Here is a 13,185-nt window from a genome sequence, read left to right on the forward strand (position 1 = left end):
TCAGGAGGAGGATTAAACACAGTTTATTCCTTCTTTTTGGTTTACAAACAAAAAGGCACCCATTGATTTATTGTTTTTGGAGTTTCACATTGACAATGACTGTGGCAAGAACTACTTTCCCTCTTTCAGAAAGTGAACACAGTGATCTGTGCTCACCATGCTGCTCAAGAAAGGAGCGATGAAACAAGTCACCTCTAGAGCCACATGAACACATTCAAAAATGAGCATTGACACTAACCAGTCTAAGTGTGATCACAGCCTCTAAGAAAAGCTTATTAGCACTCCAGTACAGCTAAAGCATATGGACCTATGTTGTGTTGGCCACGTAAAAACGGAGCAAACATAATCTTTGAGCATGATAACAAGAAGCAAGAAAAACCAGACGGGCAACATTTCACATGAATACAACAGTGTATCAACAGAAGTTTTAGGAGGAAATGGTTTTTAAATATCCATAAAGAATGAGCATTCAGCCCTACAAAAGCTTGATGGGAAAACTAAAGACTCATTTAATCTATTAATCAGTTTAAGCGCCAAATCCAAATGTGAGTTCAATAAGCTGTGATCTGTCATTCAGAATGATAAGTTCCCTAAGGGCCTGTATATCAATTTTATCAAACAGCTTTTTTAAATAAGAGACATAAGGTCCTATATGATGCCAGGTCAGTTATTTCACATGAGATTTCTGCATTTATTTTTTCGTTCGTGTTCTCACTGATTTGAGGTGGGCCAGAGTAAGTTAGAGAAGGGTGATGTCACTCATTTCTGTGTACCAATTTGCATATAGCAACATCTGAATCAAAATCTGAGGTCACTCCAGTCTCATTCAAATCTAATCCAACCACAGCCACAGTCCTGATCCTGAAATTAATCCTATATGTCTTTTTCCTAAATTAAAAAGGAATAGTTTGACATTTTCAGAAATATGCCAACCCTCTTTCTTGCTAAAAATTGAATGAGAAGATTGTTGCCAATCATTTCTGTCGATCAATATGTGGCTGTTAGCTAGAAAGACGTAAACTCTGCTGGCCTGGCTCTGTCCAAAGATGATAAAATCTACAATCAGCTCACTTATTAATATATTGTATCTCATTGTTTAATCTGTACAAATATCTAAGTGTAAACTTCACGTTGATGAGTTAGTCTAGAGTCTTCTCGTCACAGTGAGGTTGCTGGGAGACCAGCAGAGAGTCGAGGAAGTCCAGGGGTGCTGGTCAAGCCCTCAGGAAGTGTGTCATGCTTTAAAGACATTTCCTGAAGTGACCAAACAGTGGAATTAGTTTATCTCTTGCTGCCATATGGCCCGTAAAGACTTTTCTCCAAAGACTTAATTAGCAGAAAATACATCTGTCAAACAGTGGATAAATTTTTTGAGCATCACAGCCCCCTGAATTGACATGTTTCACTATAAGAATTTGATCTATTTGGTCAGAAAACATTTGGAAAGTCTAGAAGCTGCATGATAAAATCATTTCATTCCCATTTAAGTTAGTGGAGCACTAAACTGCGGAAGCAGTGCAGATCTGGGTAATTTTATCTATCGCAGTTGAACATCTTTTAGCTCCATGCACAACTGGGCAATGTTCATAAGTATGGATGGGGTCCTGCCTTTGACGCTGTATCCTGTTCTTTGTCACTGGTTTTGTTACCTTTAGACAGAGCCAGACTAGTGGTTTCATCCTGTTTCCGGTCTTAATGCTAAGCTATGCTAACTAGCTGCTGATATGAGAGTGGTATTAATCTTTCTCATCTAACTCTCAGCAAGAAAGTCAAACTATTCCTTTGGTTATTGTGCAGTTATGAATGTTTCATGTTGTACAGAAGTATCTGACACCATGTTTTCAGGGGCTTCTGTGACTGTATACTGGATTAATTTGACTCCATTTAGGATTTGTTCCAAGTGGAGCGGATGCTGGTGTAACTTGTGTACAATGCCCTGTTTGATGAACAGTAGTTGGTACGATTCAGTAGTTCCCGATATCGAAAGTGAGAACACGAAAAGGACCCGTCCACTGCTCTCACTTCTCAAACCAATAGAACTAATTAAAGAAAACCCTGAATTAGACATGCCATTTTTTCCTCACACAACACTAAACAAGAGCATGACATCCATTCACCATGACAAAACTGACCAACTCACTCACACTGTCACAAGGAAATGGGGATAACAACAGCAAAAATGGATCGCACGGCACTGCAATGAACAAACACTTGCTTAATATTAAAATTACAGCCAGTTACAGTATTGTTAATTTCTTGTTTCAGGAGTCAGAGGAAGATTCTGGCTGTGCAAACAAGTCAGGCTGTGTTATTCTATTACATTCAAAGAGAGAAAAGAACATGTACATATACAGTTAAGTCACAAGCAACTTACAACATTTAAATTGAGCTGTGGACATACTGCACTTCTGTTTACATATTTAGTTTTTTAAAGTATTATTTACAGCAGCTGAAATTGGTTCAGTAAGCTTCTTGTCAGTAAAATAGCCACGCAATGTCATTAGCATAAAAATACATCTGTATTTTCAAGTCTACCTAAATAGAGCTGTACACAAAATAATTAGAAAACATAGATCTGATTGCTCTCTTTTCACATTGTTAGAATATTGAAAAAAGTTCAGGCACGATTCACATGTCTTTCCAAAAGGGTGCATCTTTCCACCGAGTCACATGATCCTTTGTAAAACGGCTCATGCTGCGAGAGTGAAAAAGACCAAAGTCACATTCCTTAATGAATCTGGGACATTCACAGGATGTACATGGAGGTGTTTGAAGCTGCTATGGCCTAAGACACTTTGAGAAGACACATGCAAGCACAACCAAAGATGAGCACACGGTCACACCCTGCTGTTTGGAACATTGTAGTGTGCTTGAGAAATACGTAACAGACAAGACAAATATGCACAGGTAAACCTCAGGTATATTGATAGAAGACTTGATATGGCAATGAGGGTTAATTCCTATAAAAACCCAGAGAAATTTGATGCAACAAAATGCTGCCTCAGCTCATATTACCAACTCTGTAACAAGCCAACATTTCTTGCCTGAAAGACACATTTCCTATGGAACCAGACAGAATGATCAAGGCAACAGAACGGTTTAACAGCAGGTTAGAAACAAAAGCAACTAAGATAGTAAATGAACAAGTAACTAACAGACTGAACCATAAAAATGACATAAAGGGAAACTTAGGTTTGTATTCACCTGGACCCCATTTTCCCACGTTTGTGTCTGAGACAATTATGGAGACAACAATTTCTGAAACTGGTCCAGTATTGAGAGAGACTGCTGCAGCCACAATGGCAAAACAGGCAGCAATGTACTCCCTGTGGACAATTGTGCACTGTTATTATACATTCACCAACAGTGCTTGTTCTTGCCACTGACAGGCTCAGATTGTTATTAGAAGTGTCTGACATTATGGAACAGACTCTACAGAGAAATTAAATGTTTTCTCTTACATTTCGCTGGTCTATTTGTTATTGTGACCACGTCTAGCTCAAGCAGAAGACTCATTCTGAACTCTGGCAAGAGGTGACTTATTGCAGGAAAACAATGGTAGAAATGTTAGTGAAGGTTGGAGAAAGGAGTGCCTGGGAAAGTATGTTGTGTTGGGCAGTTCAGGTTGTGTTGTGGCTGAATATTTAGCTGATTTCAATAACCTGGAAAAGTCCTTGAGATTTCAGAACGAGACCTGAGCTCCTCCTTTGCTACTCATCCTTGAGATAGACTTGGTTGTACACTATTAAACAGACTTAATCGGCGAAAGGTGAAAAACATTATTTAATTTCTCTGTATGGATCCTTTCCATAATGCTGTCAGACAATAACAATCTGAACCTGTCAGTGAAAAAAAAAACAAACAACCAATTCAAACAGACATAAACTGACAGTGCTCGAGTACCTGCAGGATTACATTGCAGCCTGTTTTGCCACTGTGGCTGCAGCAGTCTCTCTCATTACTGGACCAATTTCAAAAATTCTCTGCTCCATTAGTCACTTGAACACAACACAAAAACCTGGGAAAATATGGTATATATATATATTTTTTACAAAGATGATGAGCTACAGTTGGAGCTACCTGAAAAGTAGTGTGCTAACAAAGATAAATAATTATGAGTTATCACCAACAGTGTACATCGATGACTCAATATGTCAACCGGGACTTAAATAGTTGGAAATCTCAAGCATAATGCACAAAAAGAAGCCAAAAGTGACAATATTTCTCATCTCAACTCCATCTGTTCCATCCTCTACTGAGCTACGTGTCTGTTAGCTAAGAGGTATTTTTTTTTTGGCAAAAATAGCTTTAAGACTGTCACGAATGACTTTCAGACACAACAAACAAGGAACCTGTAGAAGAAGAAGCTCGATTTGCAAGATTTGCTGATGCAAGAACAATCAGTTTGTAGGCACTGGATAAAGCCATTGTATTACAATCTACATTGTGCTTGGTTGTAATTAGGGAACTAGCCACTGCAGTTCACTGGGGACAAATGGGAGTGCAATGTTGTTGAGCTACTCTTTGCCAAGCAGAAGAGTAAAAGACAGCCAATGACAACTCTTGGTGGGGGATGGGTCAGCATAAGCAAGCCCCCATAAGCACCTGCAATGTCAACTTTCTTTTCAAACCAAGCTGTCAGTGCAACTGTCAAACATTGGTTGAAATGGCTTTGGTCTTAGGGTATGGAGGGGAAGAAAGAGTTTAACAATGATTCCTAGGTTTGCCTGTCCCTGAACGAGCCTTCACTGAGTCAGTACAGAATCATCCTTCATCCAAATGTGCAAAACTGGCTCCAATGCCCCAGAAGCTGAGAGTGCTTTGCCTAGCTAAAGCTGCTGTCAGATGAAAACCCTGCTTATAACACATTTCTGTAACTATTTTTTAAAACCTTTCAATAGGCCTTTCTAGCAGAAAATTGACAAGAACAGCACACAAAACCCAAGAGAGAAGAAAAAAAAGGAAAATAAAAAACTGGAGTTATGTTTTCAGGTGACAGCAGAGAAATACAACTTATGCAGCAGTTGGAGTGGTTCTCCTTCAATGAGAGATTACATGTACAGAAGAGGAAGCCTGGACTGACTCAAAATCAGCTGAGGATTTTTGCAGCGGAGCATCATCCAATGCATAGCTTTATTTTGCAGGCAGCCAGGCGAACAGACAGAAGAGGAGGAACAGGTTTGGGTGCTCCAGAGCTTAAAGACTGCAGGAGTAAAGCTGTTGCCACAGGGGGGCCAGACTGACTGGAAATGAAAAGAATAAGGGCGTGGGGTCCTCCTTCTTTAACTACTCCAAGTGCTGTTAGTCTGAGCATTGTACATTGTGAGATAAATCCATGCTCTCAGTGTTTTATGAAATGCTAGAGATCAGGTTAGATGAATCCGAGATATGCAACATTTAGATTGCTGTGGACTCCAGGCTTGTCCAATAGCTTTGTCTTTGTGGATTTAATGATTCCATTTAACCCTGGAGTGTCAGGGCGAACACGGGGCCAGAGACAGTAAGCTCAGGAGCCTCTCATCATCCACAGCCAGTGTTTCTTCATTTCTTCGCCCCCTTAGCCTTGCCGCCCACCACCCTGGCCCCAGCTCATTATCTCATGGTGGAGGAAGCTCTGAAGTAGGAGAGGAATTTGTAGCAGAGGCTCACCACAAAGTACCAGATGTTTCGGGCCATCTGGGATCGGGCGATGAAGACGCGCCAGATGAGCACCACCAGAATGGTGTTGAAGGTATAGCGGATGTTTCTCAGCCTTGGAAACAGACACACAATTGAAAAAAATCATGAGCTTCAAACAAAGGACTCCAATTTTATGTTTGCTAGGGGGAAGACATAAATATGAAACAGTTTATTCTGAACTAGGTATGTCATCTATTAACTGTTAAGCGGTTAAATGCTGAGATTGTTTTTGACTAGTTATGCATGTCAGTCTACACTGACAAGCCAAATATTAAAACCACTGACAGATGACACAGTAAACCTGGCTTCCAAATGCCCCAGATCCCAGTCTGATCAAGCATCCGTGGAATGGGCCGGTACTCCACCTCGCAACTCACAGGATTCAAAGGATGGCCGCCAACACCCTGGCGCCAGACACAACATGACACCCCCGTGACCATGCCTTGATGGGTTAGAGCCAAGTCCAATCCAAGGAGGTCCCACGGTGGATCAGAGGTACATCCACAATGCTTTATCAGATTGGGATCTGGGGAATTTAGTGGCCAGGTGGATGCCTTGAGCTCTCTGTCCTGTGCCTCAGTGTAGCATGGTGCACTGTTTTGCTGGGAAGGCCACTGCCATCGGGGACTGTTGTTGCTTTGGGGGGGGGGGCGGGTCTGAAATGGTGTTAGGGTGGATGGAACGTGTCAAGTGGCATCCACATGAATGCCAGGACCCAAGGCACTGCATTGTGATGAGATGATCAGTGTTATTCACTTGACCCATCAGTGGTTTTAATGTTTTGGCTGATTGGTCCGGGTGTGGAGGGAGCTAGCTAGTGGTTTGGTCATTTGGTCATTTGGTGATTACTGCTATTCATACCTTGCCAACCCAACAGTGTTACATTGAAAACATTGTGCCCACCCTCTGGTCTCCTCCAAGGTTGCCTGAGTGAATAATTGGCTTAATTTTGAGCTGCAACCCCTTCGTTAGCATTGTTAACTAAGTTAACACTCTAAACACGGTAACATTGTTACCTATGTCAGCACAGTGAGTAGTGCTAACATATTCAGTGCGTAAGGAGTTCTGCTGCTCAAAATGAAGCTGCTTACTTGCTGAGGCAACCTGGGGGGAACCAGAGGGTTGCCACCATGTTTCTGCAGCAACGCTATCCCATCACTGAAACAATGTTATCAGCAGTTATCGTAAATGAGCAGTGCTGTTGGTTAGTGCAGGACGGCCAAGGCTAACGTTTGATAACCAGTGGAGACTGGAGGGAGGGCAGTGGATATTATGTTAACACATATGGCCAGCTGTCTGTCAGCAAAGCCACTAGCAAACAAAATAAAAGGCAAGATATTCACATCATAAAAAACTAAAATATCACCATCTCTAAATGGATAGGGCTTTGAAATTGGGCTAATGTCACTAAAAGAAAAGAAAAAGCCTCTTTTATTTCAAGTCATTTTACTTTTTTTGGGTTTGTTTTTAGGTTAAGCAGTCAGTTACCAGTTATTAGGCGTTGGGGAAAGCAAAATGAACCAGAATTGATGTCCCTATTCCGAACAACATAAATCACATCCCAAGTCAAATTTACACAGATGTTGGATGTACCATTTTTAATTCATGCCCTGTCCTTTTAATTCGTTGAAAGTTTCTGCATGCTGAATCATTTACATGAGCTTTGTGAAAGCTGAGAGGATTACCACCACTCTGACTGCATGATGATAATCTGAAGAACAATTTAGCTAAAAAAAAACCCCTCATATTCCTGACAAATGTAAAGGACATCAGTGGTTAATGGAAGGATGAACTGAGGTACTTGAAACCCTAAAGGATATTTAAGTACAGTTGAGATTTATCTCCAGTATGGTGACCTAGATGACTACTCTCTGCAAGTCTGTGTCTATATGTGTTGGCAGATTTGCAGATTGGATTCCACGCTTACTTGTTGAGATGTTTGCGTGCTGCAGGCAGGCCTGACAGCTCTTCATTCAGGACATATTTTTTGGTGCCCATACAGTAACTTTCCATGTACTCCGCCCAGTGCAACTGACGGACATCAAAATTGAACACCTACAGAAATAAAAACAAATAAACAGTCTCAGTGAAATGCCAGCTTTTAAGTGACTGATAAGTACAGTCTTCAACAATCTCATTTATTATCTGGGATGGAAGTCATTATCACAAGTTTCTTGATTTTGATTTAGTGGCTGGGTGATTTTTTATTTTTGACTGCCACCAACAGATGTTTGAAATGGTAAAAAAGAAAAAACAACAAACAACAAACGAACAAGTTAGAAATTAGTATCAGCCAACATGACACGCACCGAGGGACAATGCAAAAATATTTCAGTATCGATTTTAGTTGAGCAAAAAATCTTGATTATCAAAGATGAAATTCACAGAAAAACAGAAGAAAATCCCACCTCACTAGATATCAAACTTAATTTTAAAAAATAAAAAATTAGTTAAACTTGAAATAAGAAAACTCAGGTCAACTGTATATGGCCAAACCAATAAGTCTGCCCTACCATGAACAAACTGACATTTTTCAAAGCAATTATTCAAAAAGAAAAGAAAACAATAAACCGTGAGATTGTAACTCTGCACTTGTTAAACGCCAGAGAAACAGACATTTTTCAATGTAAACATTTTAACTTGTCATAGTAGGACAAGCACAATCATTAATAACATCAAAAATGTGTCAGCAGCAAAACAGAATTCAGTCATTGCTGATTTTATAATGTACACTGGTACTTTTTCAACTGTGACATCTTAAAAGTCATTTTTTGTGACAGAATATGGGGGAGCAAATGGGCAATTTAAGTAATAAAAATTAAAGAATTAAACTGAATTGCTTGTATGCATCTAATAAGAAAGAATAAGTGAGAATACAGTAAGTAATCACAGCGAGGAGACAGCACTGAGCTCTAGCTGGCTAATCTAACCCCCAGTGGTGTCCAGCACCATGAGGGGAGAATGAGACCTGGTCATTGGCTGAGAGATGAGAAAGATACAGTGGCTCATGGCTTGTGGTAGGATCAGTGAACAGTGAGATGGAGTTAATGCTGGCAGCCTTGGAGGCAGTGACCGCTTTTCAGTCAGCACTCAGGGAATTAAAGGTTTCGAGTACCCAAGCAGCCTGTAGCTTGTTTTGGTGGAAGAAAGACACTATTAATTCAAAATTTAAATGAGACACTTTAATCACTATTCCAACTAATAATACAGTTAGTCAGTTAGTGTGGGAACAATAGCTCTAATGTGTGAAGAGTACATAAAAAAAATGCAGATTCTTCCAGACAGTTATCTTGAAAAACATCTCTGTTCACTCCAAATTGACGTCACCACTGAATGAATAACTCGCTGTACTGTAGCCAGCCTACTATCAGACATTAACGCACTGAGTGGTTCATCTGTCTGCCATCTCCTCAGTGTGTACAGGTCTGTGTTGTATGGTGGTGCGTATGTGGGCAACAGAGGGACAAAGTGTTAATGAAGTGAGGGAGACTGATGTTTTCCATATAAAAACATCACCGTCATCCGTCTCCTCCCTACCTTCTTATCATCTGGGCTCATCTGGGCCATCAGCATGGCTACGTTGTCGTTGTTCCACACCCAGGAGTGACTGGTGAAATACTCCAGGACCATCATGGCTTTGTGGAGGCGTGTGATTGTCTTCATCATCCTGTGATGAATAAGCGGTGATGGTAAGATGGAAAAGGAAGGAGAGAAGCAATAAGAGACACAGAGGGAGGTGTGTGCAGGGGATACGGGAGGAATTGAGTGTGGAAAAGTGTCATGGATGATGAAAGCGAGGAGGAATAATGAATGAAGAGCAAGACAAGGGTCATGGTGTTGGAGGAGGGGAGAGCAGAGGCAGAAGTTAACTTCTGTGCAAAGATAAACACCAGTTACAGTAACACTAAAAGACCTTTGTAGCAAAGGTTTTATACAATGTGAGTTCTTTACTGTCTAGTTCAGTCTCAAAATTGTTCATTTAACACTGTAGGATATGTGCATGAATCTTGTATTTCACTGGTTCAAAAATATTCACTACATGATACACATTATATGCTATGGGCATGACTTTTCTGAATTACAAACATCTGATTAAGCAGATTTCAAATCTAATAATTGTAATATAAGCAGGTGATAATTTAAGTGCTATGGTGCTATGTGCCTGTACACTTCTTGACGCTGAATGATCTAAGCTGGTGACTTTAACTTCAATCACTGTCCTTTTTGTTTTTCCGTTTTGTTAGTTACTATCCCAACTATCCAGTGCCAATTCTATTAAGCCTTTGATTAAAACTGGAAATACATTTTTTTCACAAGACAGCAGCAACATGAAATTTCAGTGGCATCAGATTTAGAAGCAGCTTTTAAAGGTAACATTACTTTCCAAACTGGAACCTACTACCCTCGCTTTTGTGTCTAAGTGAAGAATTGAAACAACAATTGGTCCAGTACTCAAGAGAGAACATTGCAGCCAGCAGCAATTAAACCAGCTGCAATGTAATCTCTGTGGGCAATTTAGCACTGTCCACTAAAAGTGCTTGTTTTTGTCACTGACAGGCTCAGATTGTAATTCTAAGTGTCTGACAACATTATGGAAAGGATCTCTACAGAGACAGACCTTTTTGTTGAAAAGTAAGATCCTTTTTGTTGAATCAAAAACGGTCCCAAAATCACCACTGCCAAACCCACCAGACTCCATTCAAATAGGCAGTCATTTTAGTGTGTATAGAGCTAGCATATTTTCACATGTAACTGGGTGAATAAAGGGTTCATTAAAACCAAACTAGAGTTGGTGATTATTTTAACAGTGGAGACATGCAACAAGACACCTTTTCTAAGTTATATTTTGTTTCTGTCAGCTTTGAATGAAGTATGTTTTACCATGATAAAAACAATGTTTATTTCAATGGAGACTGGTGGGTTTGGCAATGGTGATTTTCATTTTTCAAAAAGGACCCTAGCAGGGGCATAACTACAGACAGTGCAGGCAGTGCAGTTGTACTGGGGCCCATGAGATAGAGAGAGTTATCCCTCCAACCATGTGTTGGGTGGAGAATGGGCCCGCTTGAGTGATTGCCACCTTGAAAATAAGCCTGTGTGCAAAGAAGAACTCTCATTAAATTAAAGACAGTGCCATTTGCTATATATGCCCCTGAACGGGTCCATGTCATTGGTTCGACAGCCCATTGGTTCGACATCCCATTAGTCCGACTGTCTGCGGTGCTGAACGGCTCGCGGCGGGCGTATGGTGCGCCGCGACCGACTTGAGGCGGAGCAGGCTCACAGCTTATGTGTTTGTCACTTTCTTTTTCATTTTAACCCACACCATGAGCTTTTCCTGACCCTAACCAAGTGGTTTTTGTGCCTAAACCTAACCAGACCTTAACCACAGGGCATCATGATGATTTCGGAACGGACTTCGGAACAATGAGTTTAATATGGTCGGAACAATGGGATGTCGAACCAATGGGCAGTTCCCCCCTGAACAAGATGAACCAATCTCCGTCATGTTTATTTTTAATTCTTTTTTGTAAAATAATCATAGCATCTATAAACAAAATTACATACTTATTCCACAACTATAAATCAACTGTTCTATGAGATTAATAAATCACCTATTGGAATTGTTAAGTTACCAATTTCTTCATTTCTTTGGTATTTGTTGTTACATAAATATGCAGTTATGATTGCTGATTAATATTTATGTTAAAGTTATCGAATGTCATGTCTCTGATCAGGTGACTATATGTTCACCATAGCGTGCACTAGGGCCCATTATGACTAACTGATGCCACTGGATCGCAGTCTTAAACAAAAACGTCTATTGCTGTAGGAGTCCTTTCCATAGTGTTGACACTTATGACTGCAATATGAGCTGTCAGTGGCAAAAACAAACACTTTTAGTGGACATACATTGATGGTCCTTAATTGCCTGCAGAGATAACACTGCAGCCTGCTTCACCACTGCCAACTCAAGTGGTCTCACGGTATATTTTCGACCAATTTCAGAAATTGTTGTTCCCATTAGTCACTTAAAAACATGGGAAAATAGGGTCCAGATTGAAATATTGTCTCCCTTTACAATTAGGGGTGTCCATACTTTAATTTTATGAATTTATGGATTTTACTGACATCATAAAAATGAACTGTAGTGTATACCAAAATGCTCCACCGATTTGTTAAAGATATTTTTTTTTAAAAATATAGAAATCACTTCAAAATTTCCAAATAGCCAAGAGGGTTATCCAAACATTGTCATAGCACTGCAACTTGTCAGGTCTGTGATTCCTGCCCTGAAGACAGTGACTGCTACAAATCAGGACTAACTGGATTTGTCCTGTGTGCAGACCAGGAGGACAGACAATACACTGTAAATGGACCCATGAACCAAATTTAGGGTATATGTCGATATTTAGGTCAATATCTTACCAAAAATAATTTAAACACAATACAATATGAATAAAATCCATTTACTGCCAAAGCAGTACACAACATTGCCCTCCTGTTCACACGAGGGACTCCAGTTAGAATACTTGATTTTTGTGTTAGTTCAGATTTAGGGGATTATAATTTAGGTGATACTTATTTAAAACTAGTAACCAGTGTTGTGGTAATTAGGGTGAGAATGTGAAAATATTACTGTGAGAATCACAGGAGGGTCTCCGAATCTTCAAACTGCACATTTTTTTCTTATTCAATAAATTTTAAGCTCTTAAGTAAAAAATTGACAGTATTTGACATGCATGGTTGCAACCATTTCAATTTGTTCTGAATAAAAAGCCCCAATGCAATGATAGGCCTGTTTGATTTGGGTAACATGCTGTCACTTTAAACATTTACACTCATCAAGGCAGTTTGAGATGACTCGTACTCCTCCTGTGTGAATGATTCAAAGGATGTGAAAGACATGCATGGTTGATCGGCAAATAGAGGCAGATATAATCATTACTTACATTACAGCTGATGACACACCCAGTCAAATCATATAACACCAGCAGAATGTGACTTAGCTTACAAGCCAAATTAATTTCAGACAGCCATACATCAAGTGAAATTCAGCATATAAAGAGGTTGGATTGTGGAAGAATGCTTGGCATTGCTTCACATGTAATGTCTGAAATACCTCTGGCTTGTACTAAAGAGAGAAAACATTAACCTGGATATTAATCAAGCAGCATGCATAGGCGTTGTATTCAGCAGTACATGCTCTGACTCCGACTGGATACAACTTTTCTAAATGACCAGGAAGTCCCATGGTGTCTCTGCATTTTCCATGATTGGGTGAGAAGTGGGGGATGGCAATAATGGATGTCATGTTCACAGCATGGCTTGTTCACAAAAAGTCTTCTTTGAATAAAAGAGTTGTTTTAAAAAATCCCTACAAGCAGAGCAAAGCTGAAAACATGCTCTGATAGAAGCCAGATGACACTCAGTCCAGCTGATGCCATGAGGTCAACTAAAGACACGGCAAACGTTTTGTTTCTTCCCTCCCTGTTCCCACCATCC

General features: G+C 40.1%; 1 protein-coding gene across 3 annotated transcripts in view; it reads right to left on the reverse strand.

Annotated features, from left to right (window-relative positions):
• Positions 1-13,185, reverse strand: part of far1 (fatty acyl CoA reductase 1) — a 51,629-nt gene continuing 38,444 nt past the window's right edge. For all 3 annotated transcript variants that reach the window (XM_049574467.1, XM_049574466.1, XM_049574469.1), the window contains 3 exons: positions 9,217-9,346; positions 7,607-7,734; positions 1-5,752 (listed from right to left, as the gene is read on the reverse strand). In XM_049574467.1, coding sequence (XP_049430424.1) covers positions 5,593-5,752; positions 7,607-7,734; positions 9,217-9,346 — 418 coding nt within the window. In that variant the 3' untranslated portion in view covers positions 1-5,592. The remainder of the gene's footprint in view (positions 5,753-7,606; positions 7,735-9,216; positions 9,347-13,185) is intronic.

Source organism: Epinephelus fuscoguttatus, linkage group LG4 (genome assembly GCF_011397635.1).
Source record: "Epinephelus fuscoguttatus linkage group LG4, E.fuscoguttatus.final_Chr_v1".
NCBI lineage: Eukaryota > Metazoa > Chordata > Actinopteri > Perciformes > Serranidae > Epinephelus > Epinephelus fuscoguttatus.